At 53.4% G+C, this 17,316-nt stretch overlaps 1 protein-coding gene across 4 annotated transcripts; it reads left to right on the top strand.

Annotated features, from left to right (window-relative positions):
* Nucleotides 1-324: 324 nt before the first annotated feature.
* On the top strand, nt 325-13,791 carry Rac2 (Rac family small GTPase 2). Of its 4 annotated transcripts, none has more exons than XM_031348754.1 (7): nt 817-869; nt 2,986-3,057; nt 7,597-7,714; nt 8,111-8,173; nt 8,584-8,743; nt 12,601-12,733; nt 13,157-13,791. In XM_031348754.1, exons 1-6 carry the CDS (start codon nt 832-834, stop codon nt 12,729-12,731), a joined length of 582 nt encoding a protein of 193 aa, XP_031204614.1. In that variant the 5' UTR covers nt 817-831; the 3' UTR covers nt 12,732-12,733; nt 13,157-13,791. The 4 variants fall into 4 exon arrangements, with proteins under 4 accessions (XP_031204599.1, XP_031204614.1, XP_031204605.1 ...); XM_031348763.1 differs by lacking the exon at nt 817-869 and adding an exon at nt 881-1,052; XM_031348739.1 differs by lacking the exons at nt 12,601-12,733; nt 13,157-13,791 and adding an exon at nt 12,049-12,506 and having other exon boundaries at nt 325-869.
* The last annotated feature ends 3,525 nt before the right edge of the window (nt 13,792-17,316 follow it).

The raw sequence follows: 17,316 nt of genomic DNA, 5'->3' as shown, positions 1-17,316 counted from the left end.
GTCCTGGACTCAGGCTCACACCGATCCTTTTGTCTCAGCTTCCTGAACCTGAATGGCACCGTGCTGTGAGTAGGTTTGGACTCGCCAAATTTCTACCAGTTTGCTCTACTGCATTCGACTCCTCCTCTTCCTCCTCCTCCTTTCCCTCCTCCTCCTCTTCCTCTTTCTCTTCCTTTCCCTCCACCCTCCTCTCACTACTCCTCTTATCTCCCAACTCCTCCCCTTTCCCTATTCTCCCTCCTCCCCTTCCACCCCTTTTCCTCCACTCTCTCCTCTCCCAATTTTCTCCCCCTTCCTCCCCTTCCTCCTTTTCTCCCCTCTCCTCCACCTCCTTCCTTCTCTCTTTCCTTCTTCCTCCTTTGCTTTTTATCTCCACACTGGCCCCTGCCTGGGCAACACCCTGGGCCACCTTTGATGGACATCACATTTCATAGCCACCAGCTTTGCCGCAGGTGACTCTGAGGTCGCTCTGTAGCTCTCCCTGCACCCATGTCCCCTGCCTTGCTCATAGCACCTGTGATGTGGTTTGCCTTCTCTATACAGCAGGAACTCCAGGACAAGCTGACTTCCTGCATTTTAGAGTCACCAGCTCCCAACACAATGCCTGACACATAAGAGCACGCACTCAAGTGCTGGCCCATGGGATTTAGGCCAACTGACTTCTTGGAGGACTCAGATTCTTAGAGAGCAACTTTGTCCCTGCCCTAGGTTAGGAAGTGAATCTCCAAGCCCCGAGGGTGCCTGGGTTCCCTGTGGAGCCTAAGTCAGGTGCCCTTGGTGGCCAGGGCCCAACCTAGCACCTGTGGGGCCCCAGGTCCTCTTCCAGACCGCATGCTCCACCCCCTCAAGGCTGTGGGGCAGCAACTTGGGTAAGTTCCTCTTCCGTTTCCTCCTGCCTCCTGAGCTGGGGTGCTGCTCCTCACGGCCGGGCACCTCCTAGCCACTCCATACCACTGGTGTCCACAGCAACGCTCCTGGCCCCAAACTGTCATCACTGGCTGCTGGGCCTCAGATGCAATGCAGGCCATCAAGTGTGTGGTGGTGGGTGATGGGTAAGTACCTGGCTGAGCTGTCTTCCACCCAGTACTGGGATGTCTCTGAGATCCTCCCTGGTACACTCACAGGTTCAGGGCTCCCAGGAGGTCCTGGGGATGGTGGCTTCCTCTCCTTGTAGGGCTTACAAGGAGCACCTGGGGTGGGTCTGGACTGCTCTTCTGTCCTCAGCCCACCCCACTCCGGAAGCCACTTGGGTGGAGGGCCTGGGACTGTGGGTGGGGTGCTGCTACTTGCCTATACCCTGAGAGCTAGGGCAGGGCTCCTGTGGGGGCCAGCATCAGGCTTCCGCTCAGGGTGCAGGTGCAAGGAGGGAAATCAGCAACTTGACCTTTGGACCTTTGTTTCCCTGGCTGACCCAGGCTCTTGCTGAGCTTAGGGGACTCCTGGGAATCTCCAATCTTTCTGACACTCCATCCAGCCTCTGCTCCTAGGGATGGGCTGGGCTAGCTTGAGACAGGTGCTTGGCTGTTCTAGCTGCTGTGTGTAATTGAACTCCATGTGGTAGGGAGGATCTAAGGGGGTGTCCGTGAGGAGCAAGGGGGGAGTGCTGAGGCCAGTGTAAGGGAAGGAGGAAGGTGAAGGGATTGTGGAGACTCCAGAGGGCAGGCTGCCTGCAGCCTTGCTGAGGGCTCACAGTCACTTTCAGATCTTGGGACCACAGGCTATCATAACACAAGGCCTGGGCTTCCTCATGTGCTGTAGGTTGGTTTCCCATGTATTCCGGCACATTAGGGTGCATCTTGGGTCTGGCTAGGTCCATCCTGACACGTACTAGATGCCCAGCTCAGTTCTAAAGGGGGAGGAGCTGAGACCTTTCCTGGCTTGGGTTCCAAGGGCACACTTTGGCTCTGCTGGGGGCATGGGCTATCTACTCCCTCAGCTGACTAGGTCCGACTTGCTCGCTTCTGCAGCCACTGCCGCCACTGCTGGGGTGTCAGCCGTTATCTGCGGCTACTGCCTTGCTCACTTCTGCTTTGTGTCTGATCTGGGCGGGGTGGGGTGGCCGGAAGTCAATGGTTCTACACTTTCAAAGTTACCTTGGTGGCAGGCTGGGGCTTGAGGGCAGACATTTAGAGGGAGGGAAAGCAGAGCGGCCTCCTAGAGTGGGAAGTAACTTAACGGAATTGAACTGGGGAAGGCCCAGAGCGGTCCCTCTGGCCTCTCAGCTTCCTGCTGAATGACCTGGGTGGCCTCCCAGCCTGGCAGGGAGATAGCTTCAATGGAGGGTCATCTCCATTTGTCCCATTTCTCTTCCGCTTACTGTGTGTGGTCACTGGGCTGTGGCCCTCTGTATGATCTGTCTTCCACCAACCCTACTTACCATCACGGAGTTCGTTTTACAGGTGTGGGAAGACCAAAACTCAGAGAAATGAAAGTAACCTGCCTCGGAGGCAGGGGATTTGAACCCAGACCTCTCTGGCTTCAAAGAGGGGCCACAGGCAGTCCCTGACAGTCATTGGTTGATGCCACTCCTATGGCACTGGGTCCAGTGTCTTAGAAGTATCAGTTCTTTTCCTGGGAAGAAGGGTCTGTCCTTGTCTAGATGGGGAAACTGAGGTACAAGGTGCTTAGGTGACTTGCAAAAAGATGGCAAATGGTGGAGGCAGGGTCTGATCTCAAGCAAGATGTGTGACAACCTTACCCAGGTCTCCGGAGTCCTCTCCTCTGCCTCATGGTCATCTGAGTCCATCATCGCCTGAACCCTGCACACTGATACATGGGCAGTCCCCGAGTTCTCCTCAGATGTGTGGCTCATACCCATGGCTAGGACTGAAGTCAGAGTGCTTATGGGCACTACAGGGGGTTGAGCACACTGGTATTGGGTGTCCGGGATTGAGAGACGGGAGCCTGGGTACAGTTTCGGCCTTCCCTTCTCTCAGGCACCGCTGTGACCTCGGTCCCTCCTGCATCTTGTCTCTTGTCTTTCAGAGCCGTGGGCAAGACATGTCTTCTCATCAGCTATACCACCAATGCCTTCCCTGGAGAATACATCCCCACTGTGTGAGTGACTTCTGGGGGTGACTTTCCCTTGTGGGCGCCTGAGGTCAAGCAGGCTGGTAAGGCTAGAGAGACCCTCCATGGTGGGGAAGCTGGCTTGTGACCCGACATGCAATGTGGTGACTTATGATGCTGAGGAGGTGGAGGCTCCAGAAGGAAGAGCGACTTTGTGGTGGGAAGTCGTAAAAGGACAGGAAGGAAGAGTCCTTCAAGCCAGCCAGGAGGAGGGGTAGAGATGGGGTATGGAGGTGAGGGCAGAGGAGGACCTCAGAAACTTAGACAGCAGCAGTGTCTGGGGACCCATGTGCTGGGGTGGGGCAGTGTCAGCTGCAGTCTGTGGGAGCCTATCTTCTGGTGCAGGATGCAACCACCGGCTGTCACATGATACCCAAGGAGTCTGCAGGTGTCAGAGAGACTCAGGGTACCCCGCCACTCACAGGGTAGCTCTCCAGCTCCATGCACAGATCTCAAGCTCTTTAAAGATTCTCCCAGAATTCCCTTCTAGAGATGACCCACTGTCTTGCTTTTTGGATCAATGATCCTTATGCAAGCCTACTACAGGACCTTTGCATCAGCTCTTCCCCCGCCAGAAATGCCTGGGGGGTGTGATTTCCTGAATTGTCCTCATACCTACACCCTCCAGGCCTATCCTTGGTGCCCTCCTGGAAGCCTTTAATCCAGTCTAAAGGCCTGTCATTCCCCAGAGTTACTTGCCAGCTCTCTCAAGACCACGACTCTGTGGAGGGCAAGGAGCTAGATGTTTTTCTTGGGCTCTCCCTGGCTTCTCTACAACGTGGTTGACACACTGTGTAATATACACAAGGTCTTATATGCGATATCTGTGTTTTGAGGTGACAAGGCCCAGGGGAGTCATCACCACCAGCATCTAGTTAGAGGGCCTTCGGTTTGGTGGCCTGGTTCAGGGTGCCACACTAGTGATTGCATTGGGTTCTCAAGGGAAATGGGTGTGACAATATCCTGATGGCCCATGGCAGCTATGAGGCTTGTCCCCTAGGGTCACTCAGCCTGTCTGGCTTCAGTGCCTTGCTGGGGCCCTCATCTTTATCTTCATGGGAGCCCTGCCTGGAGCAGAAACAGAGGGATATAGAGGGACAGTGTCCAGAGCCCAAAGCCTCCTACACTGCCAAAGGAGCCACCACCCAACCAGTGCCAAACCAAGGCTCTGCTCCAAGTCCTTAATGTGGCTCTATAGGGATCCTTTTCTGGAATACAGGGTTGAGCTGCCTCTAATACCTGGCTAAGCTGAAGGACCCAGCAAAGGGCAGCCAGAGGGGCTGGGCAGGCAGCTGGACAACGATTTCTGCCCAGCTGTGTCCTGATATGAATGAAGACTCTAGAAACTTCCCTGCTACACAAAGCATGACGGACTCCTGCCATCAGGCTTATAAGTCAGAAAGGGCTGGGGCTAGACCTGAGCAAGAACAGGAGCAAAGGGGATTACGGCTGAAGGCCACGGTCACCAGGGTGTGTTGACGCTGTTCTTGTCCCTGAGTCAAGACCCCATTCTGCCTGTCTTTGCTTGCTCAGGCAGCCCTGGAGGAATCACTTGTTCAAGGATTTCAAAGCGATCTCTTTCCCTCTGAGCCCATGAGCCTCTGTTTCCTTTTCTACAAGAGATGGGCCCTGGACTGGGAGATCTGAGCCCTGTGAAGCAGTTTCCTTGTGAGGAGGTGGGAGGTGGAAGTCAGAGGTTTTCAGTGTCCTAACAGCTCATACTGACAGACTGCACTGCTGGTCAGCTGGCCAGGTGCCGAGGGCCCTCAGGTCTGTCCACGATCAATCTCCCCCATGCTGCTTGTGTTAGGTGGTAGCTGGTGCCCAGCTGCCACTGGGATTTCCTCCTCTGAGACGAACCTGTGTCCAGTGAGGTTGGCACACATGTTCTCAAATGGGGACACCTGCCCAAGAATGGTTCCGTGCCAATGACATCAGCCCCATGCCTTCAGGGGCTGCGATACCAGCTCCTATCCTGTCTTCTTCCCAACTCTGTCCAACTGAAGCCCACAGAAACTTTAGCTTTTTGATTTTTGTTTTTCAATTTTGTGGTAGGATATATACTCAGGCTGGCCTCCAACTTGTAGCTTTCTTCCTGCCTCTGTCTCCCCAACAGCCAGGTTTCTGGTAAATTTTGAAGGGTTCTTTTGGTTGGCTGGTTGTGCAGTTCACCGTGGTCTTAAACTCATTGTGACGATGAGGATGACCTTGAACTCCTTATCCTCCTGCCTCCACCTCTGGAGTGCTGGAATTACAGATGTGTACCATCACATCTGGTTTTATGGGGTACTGAACACACACAGGTCCAGTCTCAAGATAAATCTTATTTATTGATTGGTTGGTTGCTTGATGGATTGATCTATCCCCTAGATGAACTTTCAAAAGTAGAACTTAGCTAGAGCCACAGCCTGGCCCAAGTCCTTTATCTGGCTCTCCTTTATGCTTAAAACCCAGTACAAGGGAGCATCAACGCTCCCCAAGTTCCACTTTATCTGTCCCATCTCCTCCAGCTGTTCAGTCCTGTCCAACATTTCCTGGGCTCTCTTGGCTCCCTGCTTTCTCTCAGAGAGACCCAGAGTGTGCCCTCCTTCCTGACAGCTTTCTCTCCCCTGTCTGCTGCCACCCAGTTCTCCCGCTTTATGTCCTACCCACTGAGAACTCTTCAGGGCTGTCGCAGAGCCATGCGGGGCCAGGAGGCTGGTGTATCTAGCTCACTCTTGATTATAAAACCGAGTACCAGTTTCTAGAACGTTACACAGCGGCTGCTGGCAGTCAGTGGGGTTAGAACATCCTGGCTGGTGGGTGGAGTCTGTCCAGGCTCTGCCATCCCTCTCCTGTTCATTTTCTGGCGCCCCCTAATGGGCGTCATGGGAAGAGCAGCCACTTTCCATATTTCTGAGCTGACTGGCCTTTTGTAAAGAAAGACACTTGACTACCTGGGTTTCCTCGCTTGTCTCCTGGGTCATGTGAGACTTCTAGACCTAATACACGTAGGGAATCCCCTTCCACGTGGCCAAGGGAGGAACTGGAAGGATGCTTTGAAAGGTCCTGACCATTCCCCACCTTCTCTGGGTGTCCTGAAAGCTTGGAGGAGCCAAAAAGACAGATGCATCTTGGGGTGACAGAGGGTCCTCGAGTCGCCAGCTTGCCAGAACCCCACACAGCTAAGGCACTTGACCACCCTTGCTTCCCAGTAGGTCCTTCTGACACTCACAAGGATGTTTCCCCGACTAGGCACACAGAGGAACTATGTGCCAACCACCTATTCAGGACTAGTCTCTGCAGAAAGGAACAGGCTGGGTCCCCCCACTTCTCCAGGAGTGTAGTTAGTGGGACTGAGCTGGCTGAGGCAGAAAAGTCTCCCTGGAGTGTTCCAAGGCGTCCTGTTGAGGGTGAGAAGCAAGTTAGGATTAGGACTATCCTACTTGGGTCAGCTGCAGTAGGAAGGGGCATTTGTCCAGATGTCAGTGTAGACAGCCTCGGGAGGTGGGCGGTGTGAGCCTGCTGTGTGCGGAAAGAGTAGATGGAGAACAAGGAGCTCGAATTCTCAGTAGACCCGGTCATGAGACAAGAAGTGGGTACATGGGTGAGCTCAGTGAGGATGTCGGATAATTCCTAGCCCCAGGGGCAGGCAATGATGGTGTCCCTAAAAATCACAGCTATGGCAAGGCATAGTGAGCCTGCTGGACACAGCTTGTCCCCTAGGTTGGTCACTCCCTGGCTGTGCGACCTCAGGTGAGTCATGAGGCCCCTCTGATCCTGGTTTCACTCCACCACCATGAGGGACTTGTTCTGTCCCCCTAGGTATGAGATTTTATTTTTTAAAGCCCTCCTCCACTTAGGCACATGGGCACATGGTCCAGTGTTTGGCCCACAACAATACAAGGCTCAGATATTTCTATGGGTCTGCAACTCATGTCTGTCTGTCTGTCTGTCCCTTAGAACTGGCCCTAGCACAGCTGCTTGTCCCATGAGTGGATAGTGGAGCATCTGCAGCTTCCTGCTCCTCCAGGAGGCTCAGGGCACAGTCCCTTCACCTTCCAGACAGGCCTAACAGGGTAACAGCTCACTGGTGCTGACCCGGATCGACTCCGTCTCCTTCCTGTTTCCCTCTTTTTCCTCTCACTGCCTCTTCCACCCGGATTGGCTTCATGGAGACCCAGCTTAACTCAGGAGCAAGCAGTCACTCAATAGACACCATGTGACCCAGGCTAGGTCTCCATCATAGGAGGAAGATACAGGTCATCCTCATCAGCTTCGGAAAGAGTCTCACACAACCTGGCAGTCACCTCTCCCAGGGATGAGAGGAGGCAGAAAAAATGACCAAGACAGTCTTCCTCTTTGTTTACTTGTATTTAAGGTGTTTTTAATAGTATCCATTCGTTGTGAAGACGGGGCTGTGTGACTTTGGGCTGGTCCCGGTCCCTCTCTGAATCCTGGCCTCTGGGGAGAACAACACCGGCCTGGGCTGGAAGTCCGAGGAGGCTCTGGGTTTGAGGCTAATCCTTTCCTTCCCACTCCCTACAGGTTTGACAACTACTCAGCCAATGTCATGGTGGACAGTAAGCCCGTGAACCTGGGGCTGTGGGACACCGCAGGCCAGGAGGACTACGACCGCCTCCGGCCGCTCTCCTACCCACAGACAGTGAGTACCTCCTGGGCCTCCTTGTGGTCTCTGTCTTGATCCTGTTCCATTTACTGTTGATGAGCCAGCGGTGTCTACTCAACCCTGAGTCTCCCTTTGAGTCCTGGGGGGCAGAGCAAGGGTCTCCCCAGACTGTGTTCCCTCAGCCTTGCTGCCCTGAGATGCTAGCCTTTCTGAGTGTGTGCCAGGCAGGGGCTGTGTGAGTGACCGGGCCAGTGTGCCTGCTGCTGGGGTGGGCAGGTGGTCTGCTGCAGGTGACTCTGTGGCTTCTGGGTCCCCAGGCCTGGGCTCCTCTACCCACAAAGGCAAAGGGAGTGTGGTTTTGCAGGTCGAGGGAGGGTTCCCCAGACAGGACTCTGGCCCCCCTGTGCTGACCCTGACCTGTTCTGTATTCAGGATGTGTTCCTCATCTGCTTCTCACTAGTCAGCCCGGCCTCCTACGAGAACGTCCGTGCCAAGGTGAGCCTCAAGTGGGCTGGGAAGTGTGCTGAAGAAGGAGGGATGGGCCGTTGAGCTCTATCCTGGGTTAGGAGAGCCAGGGGAGAGAGGGTCACTAGTGCCACACAGAGCCAATAAGGGGAGCGTCTCCCTGGGCTGTGGGGGGAGGGGCGGGACAGTGAGCGTTCCCCCTGCCTCTGTGCCCTGTCCCTTTGTCTATCCAACCTCGTGCCTCTTCTTATCAACACACAAACTCACTTGACTCTTATCTCCAAAAAAAGAAAAAAAGGTCTGGCCATTTTTTTTTTTTTAATTCCTGCTCAGATCCTGCTCTTGTCTTGTGACCCTCCTGTTGGAGACTCTTACCCTCCTTTTCCTGGTGCCTTGGGCATCTTTGTCTCACTCTCCACTGCTCCCTCCTCCACCTCCAGTGGTTCCCGGAGGTTCGGCACCACTGCCCCAGCACCCCCATCATCCTGGTGGGTACCAAGCTGGACCTTCGAGATGACAAGGACACCATCGAGAAGCTGAAGGAGAAGAAGCTGGCTCCCATCACCTACCCGCAGGGCCTGGCACTCGCCAAGGATATTGGTATGGGGCTTGAGCTCAGAGGGGGAGCTGGGGGTTTGGAGGCGCCTGGACACAGCCTTGTGTTAGCGCTGTGCTGTGTGGTCGAACTCTCTCCTCCAAACCATTGTGCCAGCTGTGTGACCTGGGCTGGACCCTCGGCCTCTCTGTGCCTGTGTTCCTCTGTCATGAAGATATAGCAGCAGCGATGATTTGTACCAGGTCAGGGTCTGGGTAAAATGACTTGGTTCACGGTGCCCAGAGCATCGCTGCAGGGGGATTCTGGGTCAGAAGATCAAGGCAGCAGCCAGATGCTTAAAGTGAGAGGACGATAGGAACTGTGAAGCAGGGATGGGAAGCATAGCCTGTGATTGCTTGGAGCACAGGCAGCCAAGTCAGGTTTGGGCTGTTTCTGGAGGGCTTCCTGGAGAAGGTGTTGCTGCTGGGGACTTCAGGGTGACAGTCCTCTGTGCCTGGCCCTCCCTTCCCTTTCTTCGCTCATCCTGACTTTCCACTTGTTACTATTTGCCTCCAAGGACCAGGCAGAGGAGGCTTGACCCTTCAAGGTCACCCAACTGGGGAAGGGTGGTGGCTGAGATCAAAAGGATGGAAGGTGGTTGCTGGCTAGGCCGGTGGGGACACCTCGCCCTGGCCAAACGCTCCATCCCCAAGGGACCTGACTCTGGGTCTAGCCTCTCCTGTGGTGTCCTCCTAAGGCAGAACTCCCAGCTTAGGTCTGGCCTCCACCCAACCCTGCACCTCTTCCTCTGCAGGAAGCGGGAGGGGCTCTTCACAGGAAGAGAAACCGCAGCCTTCTTGTGACTGCCCTGGCCACGTCCCCAGGGGCCTCAGCTTCACGTGTGTCAGGGACAGTCCCAGCCTGTCCCCAGAGGGGTCTGCATGGATTTGGGGGTGTTAGGGAACAAACCTAGGACTTCGCTCACACTAGACAAGTACTCTACCACTGAGCTACCCTCTCCCCTCCCCCTTAGAGTTCTTCTCTCACCTCTCAAGGCACAGCTCATCACATGGGAATGACACGGCAGCAGGGACATGAGGCAGCTCCTCACAGTTCATAGTCTGGGTGCAGAGAGAGAGAGAGATGGGATATTTTAATTTATTCTTTGACAGTTTCATGCATGGTGAATAGCCTGTCTTGATTATATCCACCCCAAACCTTCCCTCCACTCTCTCCCAGCATCTGATGCATGACCGTCTTCCTTCATGTCCTGGGAATGTATGTGCTTGTGTGCACGTGTGTGCGTGTGTGGCGTGGTGCTGTATGTGTGGTGTGGTGTATGTATGTAAGGGTGTGATGGGTGTGTGTGTATGTGTGTATGTATGGTGTGGTATGTGTGGTGTGGTGTGTGGATGTGTGATATGTGTGTGTGGTATGATGTGTGTGGTGTATATGTGTGTAAATATGTGTGTGTATAAATGTGTGTGTAGTGTGTGATGTGTGGCGTATGTATGTGTATCTGTGGTGTGTGTGTGTATGTGTGTGTGATGAATGTGTATGTGGTGTGTATGTGTATGTGTGTGTGGTAAATGTGTGTATGTGGTGTGTGTGTATGATGTATGTTTGTGTATGTGGTGGTGTATGTGTGTGTGAATGGTGTGTGTATGTGGTGGTGTATGTGTGTGTGAATGGTGTGTGGTTGTGGTGTGTGTGTGGGTGAGTGATGTGTGGTATGTGTGATGTATGTGTGTGTATATGGTGTATGTGGGTGTAAATGTGTGTGTGGTATGTGATGTGTGGTATATGTATGTGTTTATATGGTGTATGTGATGTGTTTGTGTATGTGTATGTGTGTGATACATGTGTGTGTGGTGAATATGTGTGTATGTGGTGTGTATATGGGTGAGTGATGTGTGGTGTGTATGATGTATGTGTGTGTATGTGGTGTGTGTGTGACATGTGGGGTGTGTGTGTATGTGTGTATGTATGTGTGTGTGTGATGTATGTGTGTGATGTATGTGATGTATGTGGTGTGTGTGTGTGTGTGTGTGTGTGTGTGTGTGTAGCCCAATGGCTCCAGCTAGAGTTGCCTGCTGGAATGCTGACCTATGGTGGCTTTGACCTTGCACAGATCTCATAGCTGCTGTGAATTCATGAGGGCAATGACTGTGTCATGTCCAGAAGACATTCCCAGAACTCTGTGGCACCCGGGCTCTTTCTGCTCCATTTTGCTCAGTGTTCCTTAAGCCTCAGGGTGGGATGGGGGTGTGTGTGATGTTGGTGTCCCACTTAGGACTGGGCACTCAGTAATCAGTTAGTCTGCACACTTTGACCAATGTGAATCTCTGCAGTGACTGTGGCCCACTGCAGAGAGAAGCTTCTCTAGGGAAGGTTATCTGTCCCCTCCCCTCCTCCCCTGTCTTCCCTTCCCCTCCTCCCCTGTCTTCCCTTCCCCTCCTCCCCTGTCTTCCCTTCCCCTCCTCCCCTGTCTTCCCTTCCCCTCCCCTTGCTCGGCTCCCTGTGGAGCCTAAGCTAGCCTCCACTTTGTATAAACCGCCCTTCACATTGTTCCTGGTGCTGGATTTACAGGCCTCGTTCACCAGCCACTCTTGGCCATATTTCTTCCTCATAAGGTGTGTGTTCTCCAGTGACAGGGCCCTGTAAATGGGATCTCTTCCTTCCTGCATCACTGATTGCCTGTGAACTTCTGCTCTCTGGGTCTTAGACTGAGTACATGCGTGTGTGAGTGTGCGTATGTGTGTGTGTGTGTGTGTGTGTGTGTGGTATGTGGAGTGTGTATGTGGAGTATGTGTGTACATGTGTTCTTCAGCTTGTGACATTTCTCCCTGAGGCTCTCTCCTCCTCTGTGGGGAGCTGAAAGCTCCCCTGCCCCTGCTTCCAGCTCCTGTGGGGATAAGCAGATGAATGCCTAGGGACCCAGAGAATGCCTCACTACTGGTCACCACAAGGATGGGGAACCCCGAGGGACAGAGACCATGAGCCTCCACCCAGAGTCACCTCTGGAACAAGCGGCTGGACTCTGGGGCAGGACGCTGGCTTCATCTTCTCAGTGGGAATATCGAGCTTTGAGAACTTTCCAGGAACTGGTGTGACTGCACACTGTCTGGCTCCCCAAAGCTCCATTTCCTCCTTGCTGCCATGACCCTGACTTTGGTGGCTTCCCCTCCAGGGATGACTCCTCTTTGCAGTTCTGTGCCTGTGGGCCTGTGGCTGCTCTGCTCTGGGCGCACTGAGGTGGGGAGGGCCATCGGTTCCTCCCTCACAGCTGTCAGAAGTGCCTGCCCCAGAAAGAAGAGCAGAAGGAGCCAGAGAGGTCACCCGCTCCCTTCCTTCTTCTTTCCTTCCGCAGGACACTGCTTCCCCCAGCCTCTCTGTCAGGGCTCCAGGGGCCTGTCCTCCAGAAGAGCTCAATATTATCTTCTCCTCACTGAGCTGCCCTGGGGTAGGCAGGTCCCACAGCCTATTAGCCCTGGTTTGCTCATAAAATGGGGTATCCTCAGACCTGCTCAGAGGGGTATCAGCTCCGTGAGGAAGGCCGTGGGGGATTTGGTAACAGAAGCAGGTCCTGTCCATCTTCCAAACAAAGGGCCTTGTGTCCTGGGGGTCTTCTACTGTCCCCACTGAGTCCTACAGGAGGAAGATGAGGTACAGAGAGGCATATTCCCACTCATGTGATACTCCCCACTGGAGTGATACTCCCAGTTGAGTGATACTCCCCACTTGGCTGATACTCCCCACTCACGTGATACTCCCCACTCACGTGATACTCCCCACTTGGGTGATACTCCCCACTTGAGTGATACTCCCAGTTGAGTGATACTCCCCACTCGGGTGATACTCCCCACTTGAGTTGACACAGCTTCTCCATGACTCAGGCCCCTGTTCCCTTGTCCCCCCTCAGATTCCGTGAAGTACTTGGAGTGTTCTGCTCTCACCCAGCGAGGCCTGAAGACCGTCTTCGATGAGGCAATCCGAGCAGTCTTGTGTCCACAGCCCACACGACAGCAGAAGCGCCCCTGCAGCCTGCTCTAGGGGTATACACCTCTCCTCTGCTACTGGAAGAACCCCTGCCCCTGGGCCCAGCCCTCGGGTCACTGAGAGTAAAGTTAGAGCAGGACAGAGGGCCATGGGACCTAGGTAGCCTCAGTTTCCCCTCTTCGTCACTGCCTATGAAACGTCTTCCTTGACGGATACAACCCAAGCCAGCCAGAACCTGCCCTATGACCTAAGCCAGCACACGAAAGCTGCCTGGCTCTCATTAAGCCTGTCCTTGTCACAAAAACCTAATGGCACCAGGGAACCCTGACAATGCCCTGGGCAGGATATGTGGGGGCATGTGGGGAGGAGCCGGAGAGAGCTCTTGGGGAGGCAGAAGTTGAAAGCAGCCATGGGCCTGGATGGCCTTGAGCTGGGATGTGTCTGTCCTGGACCCTGACCCTCTTCTGTCTCCCTTCCAGGTGTCACCCCAGTCCTCCCATCCCGATGGTCCTGACCCTCCAGGGCCCCCACCAAAGCCCAGTGACGTGCTGGTGGGACATGCTGCCCCCTCTGTGTGGTGTTTCCTCCAGTCAGCTGCAGAACTTGCCTCTGTCCTCCATGGAAGTCCCTAGGGATGGGAGGATGTTGATAGGCCACATCCTACCCGGGATGCCCCTGTGTTCCCAAGGACCAGCAGGGAGCCCCAAGGCACAACCATTCATCCTCATGCACCCACCTGCTCCAGGCCTTCCTGGCACCTCTCTCGAAGTTTTCGGTCTCCATGGCCTGTCACTACTGTGTTCGCCGTGTTGGGACACCTCCTTCCCTGAACCAAAGGGAGAGATGTGGAAATCTGCTCCTCTGTTCTCCTTTTTCAGAAACAACACAGAACAAATCTATTTCTGTACATCTCTTACCTGCCCAGCCACGTGAGGGTCTGAGCTCAGCCGACCCTTGCTGTCTCTCAAGGCTTCCTACTCTACTTGAAGGGTGGAGCTGCACTTTCTTGGGACTGTCCACCCCACCTGCCAGTCAGGACCCAATCCATAGCAAATGGAAAACACAGCTCTCTTGCTTATGCAGAAAATAAATGTGTTGATTCTCGGTGAAAGTACCATGAGTTCAGGCGCAGCTTGATCAAGGCAGGGCGGAAAGTCCAACCAATACTGCGGAGCTTGTCTTCCTGTCCATTTTGGTTCTGCCTGCTGCTGCCGGGCTCATTTTCTGGCCATTGATTCTTGGGACTTGATCCTCTGAGACAAATTCAGATGAAGTCTGTCCCAGGCAAGTTCTAAGGAAGAATCAGTCTGATTGGACCAGCTTGTCTTAGGCCGCCTTCAATCATACAAGTGTGTCAGAGAGATGCTGCACTGTGGCTGCCCATGAGTTATTTTAGAGCCAGGAGTAGAGGTGATGCCAGGAAGCTGGGGCATAGGGGGCATGTGTTGGGGGGGGAGGTAAATTCTTAAGGGAAACAACCTTCCTAGAACTGGGTGGGTGTCCAGTAGGTAGATGTCTATAACCCTGACTATCAGAGGTCATGATAAGGGTCCATCCTATCATTACCAGGGACAGTTTCTGCCCCAGCTGGCACTAAGAAAAACTGACATTTTTTTCTTTCATTTGTTATTGAGATAAGATTTTATTATATAGCCTGGGCTGACCTAAAACCTGCCATCCTCCTGCCTCAGCTTCCTAAATGCTGGGTTTAAAGATGTATACTTTCATACCTGGATAAGGTTGACATCCTTTTTTTTTTTTTTTTTTTTTTTTTAAGACAGCATTTCTCTGTATAGCCTTGCTTGTCCTGGAACTTACTCTGTAGACCAGGCTGGCCTTGAACTCAGAAATCTGCCTGCCTCTGCCTCCCAAGTGCTGGGATTAAACGCATGAGCCATCACCGCCCTGCAAGGTTGACATTCTTACTAGAGAGTTTAGGCTGCTAAGGAAGTTGATGAGGTGCCCATATCAGGCACCTCAAGGCCTGGTCCTGGGACAGTCCTACCTAGGTCTTCCTTGAATTATCAATCCATGGTCAAGGCCACGGCACTGCCTGAGATTCCCAGTCCTTCTCCCAACACACTTCTGATGACCTGTCCGTGCCAGGCGCTACCATAGCCTCAGAGATTCGGTGACATATAAATGTTGTTCACCACCCCCAACCCCCAGAGCCTGAGACTCTGAAAGGATGAGAGGAACTGGCTCCCCCCCTGACATTGGGAGGCCTCCCAATGAGCCAAGAGGCGCTCAACCTCTTAGTTTTCTGTCTCCAAGAGTTCCAGAGCTGCTCTCTACCTCCACAGCCAGCCATTGAAAGGACTCCACCTCTGGAGGGCCTTGGCCCTGTACGGGAAGCCTCTGTCTGTTCTTAGCTTGGCTCACACGAGAGCAAGATTTCTCTGACACAGAAAGAAAGGTTTTCAACCCACACAAGCTGAGTTCTCCAACATGGTCGGGAGGACCTGTGCCCCCATCACTTTGGGGTGTTAAAGACCTGGGGTGAAACCAGAGTCTCTCTGTTAGCTCTCTGCTCCTTTTTGTGCATGATACTAAGCAAAACCTTACATGATTCAAAACGGTAGATCTAAACCCTGAGCCACTCAAACCCCTCCTCTCTGTAGGCGGCAAAGCCTGGGCTGAAACCTTGAGTCTCTGTGGGTTGTCGCACACAGCCAGCCCATTGTCACCTTGACAGCCTATTTCATCCAGATCTCAGCTTTCACTTTCATCTGAATCAAGTCCCCATTACTTTTGCAACTCGTGTGAAACTTAATTTCAGTTCCTTGAATAAGAGGCCAATGACCTAGAAGACCCTAACCAGACCCATCCCACCAGTAAGGGACTCTCTCTTCCCTCTGATGCCCACCGATCTGGGCCCTGCCCCTGTGTGCCTTAAACTCCCTGTGTGCTGGGGTGGGCTCCCGCTGTGGGTGTTCAGATCCCCCAAGCTGCCTTGGGGTCTTTGTCTTACATCAAAAGTAATGACATGAAATACTGCCCATGCCCCCTCACTGAACATATGACCCCAGTCCTGCATTAGATCACTTGAGGTGCTGCTAGCCATTGCAGAGGAGGAAACAGGCCCTGGAAAGCCTAGGAGTCAGTGCTTTGATGATAAAGCAGCCTGACCCCTCCCTGTCCTTCCTCTTCCTGCCCCTTCTGCCTCTCTCACCCCTCCTTCCCTCTCCTAACCCCCCTACCTTCTCCTACCTTTCCTACCCCTTCCACTTCTCTCTCCCTCTCCCACCCCTTCCATCCCTTTCACCCTCTTCTACCCTCTCCTACCCTCTCCCACCCCTCCCACCTCCTTCCTATCTTCTCCCACCCCTCTTGCCCCCCCTCCACTCCCCTTGCCCACAGAATCCCGACTTGAGTGATCCCAAACCAAACCAAACCAAACAAAACAACAACAAGGACAGCAGTGTACTTAGCGTTGACAAAATACTTGTTTTCAGGGAGAGGAAAGGCTGGGGAGATCCTCAGCTGAGCTTGTTGCTCCATCAGAACACCCAAGTTTTGTCCTAACTCCAGCTTCAGGAGGATCTGATGCTCTCTGACACCCTCTTTTGGCTTCTGTGGACACACACACACAGACACACACACACACACACACACACACACACACACACACACACGTACACACCAAAAGAAAATTAAGCCAGGCAGTGGTGGCACACACCTTTAATCCCAGCACTTGGGAGGCAGAGGCAGGTGGATTTCTGAGTTCAAGGCCAGCCTGGTCTACAGAGTGAGTTCCAGGACAGCCAAGGCTACACAGAGAAACCCTTGTCTCGAAAAACCAAAAACCAAAAACCAAACCAAACCAAACCAAACAAAACAACAACAACAACAACAACTAAATCTTTAAAGTAAATGGACTTGTTTTCTCAGCCTTTGGGGCTTCAAGGTACACCATTCTCACCAACCATACACAAGGAGAGTCAGTGAGACACGCTGTTTCTTGGGAGGAAAAATAACAAATGTGGTCTCCACTGTCTTCTTCTCTGAACGCTGATGGGATGCCTGAGCAGCTGCTGTCATCTGGTGAGCTGGCAGCCACAGCATCAATAGCAGAAGCCAAGGGCTTCAAAAGGAGGAGGACAGAAAGATAAACTGGGCCAGCGCTGTTAGCCCGCGTCAACCTTGTTTCCAGGATGAATGATGGGGGAACCAGTTACTTTTGCTTTTACCACACTTGGCCAGACTTTCTGCTGATGTCTCTGTTAGCACCTGAGGCCCTAGACCCTGAGTTCAGTGGCTGAGGATCAGAGGCCTCCTGAGCAGAGAATGGCAAGCTGGGAGATGTTTTGAAAACACTAGATGTTTTGAAACAGGAGGAAATGCTTGTTGGGTAGGCTCAGGAGTGAGGCTTGCTCCACAGCAGCCTCTTAGAGCATCCACCTGGTACTAGGCCACACAGTATGTGGCCTGAGAGGGGCCAGAACTCTCTACTCTATGCTCAGAGCCTCTTGTCTATGACATTGTGGCTGGGAAGTGAGGCAAGAGCTTGTTAGACCAGACCACCACTACCTCCTCCTTCTCCTACTCTTCCTCCTCTTCCTCCTCTTCCTCCTCCTCTTCCTCCTCTTGCTCCTCCTCCTCCTCCTCTTGCTCCTCTTCCTCCTCTTGTTCCTCCTCC

Source organism: Mastomys coucha, unplaced genomic scaffold (genome assembly GCF_008632895.1).
Source record: "Mastomys coucha isolate ucsf_1 unplaced genomic scaffold, UCSF_Mcou_1 pScaffold11, whole genome shotgun sequence".
NCBI classification, from domain to species: Eukaryota; Metazoa; Chordata; class Mammalia; order Rodentia; family Muridae; genus Mastomys; species Mastomys coucha.
Note: the sequence above shows the minus strand (reverse complement) of the source record. Positions and strands in the feature narration are given on the sequence as shown.

Coding starts and splice junctions, on each gene's coding strand:
- Rac2 (XM_031348739.1), top strand. CDS start 832: ATGCTCCACCCCCTCAAGGCTGTGGGGCAGCAACTTGG. Junction 870..2,985: donor GCTGTGGGGCAGCAACTTGG/GTAAGTTCCTCT, acceptor CTTGTCTTTCAG/AGCCGTGGGCAAGACATGTC. Junction 8,744..12,048: donor GGCACTCGCCAAGGATATTG/GTATGGGGCTTG, acceptor TTCCTTCCGCAG/GACACTGCTTCCCCCAGCCT.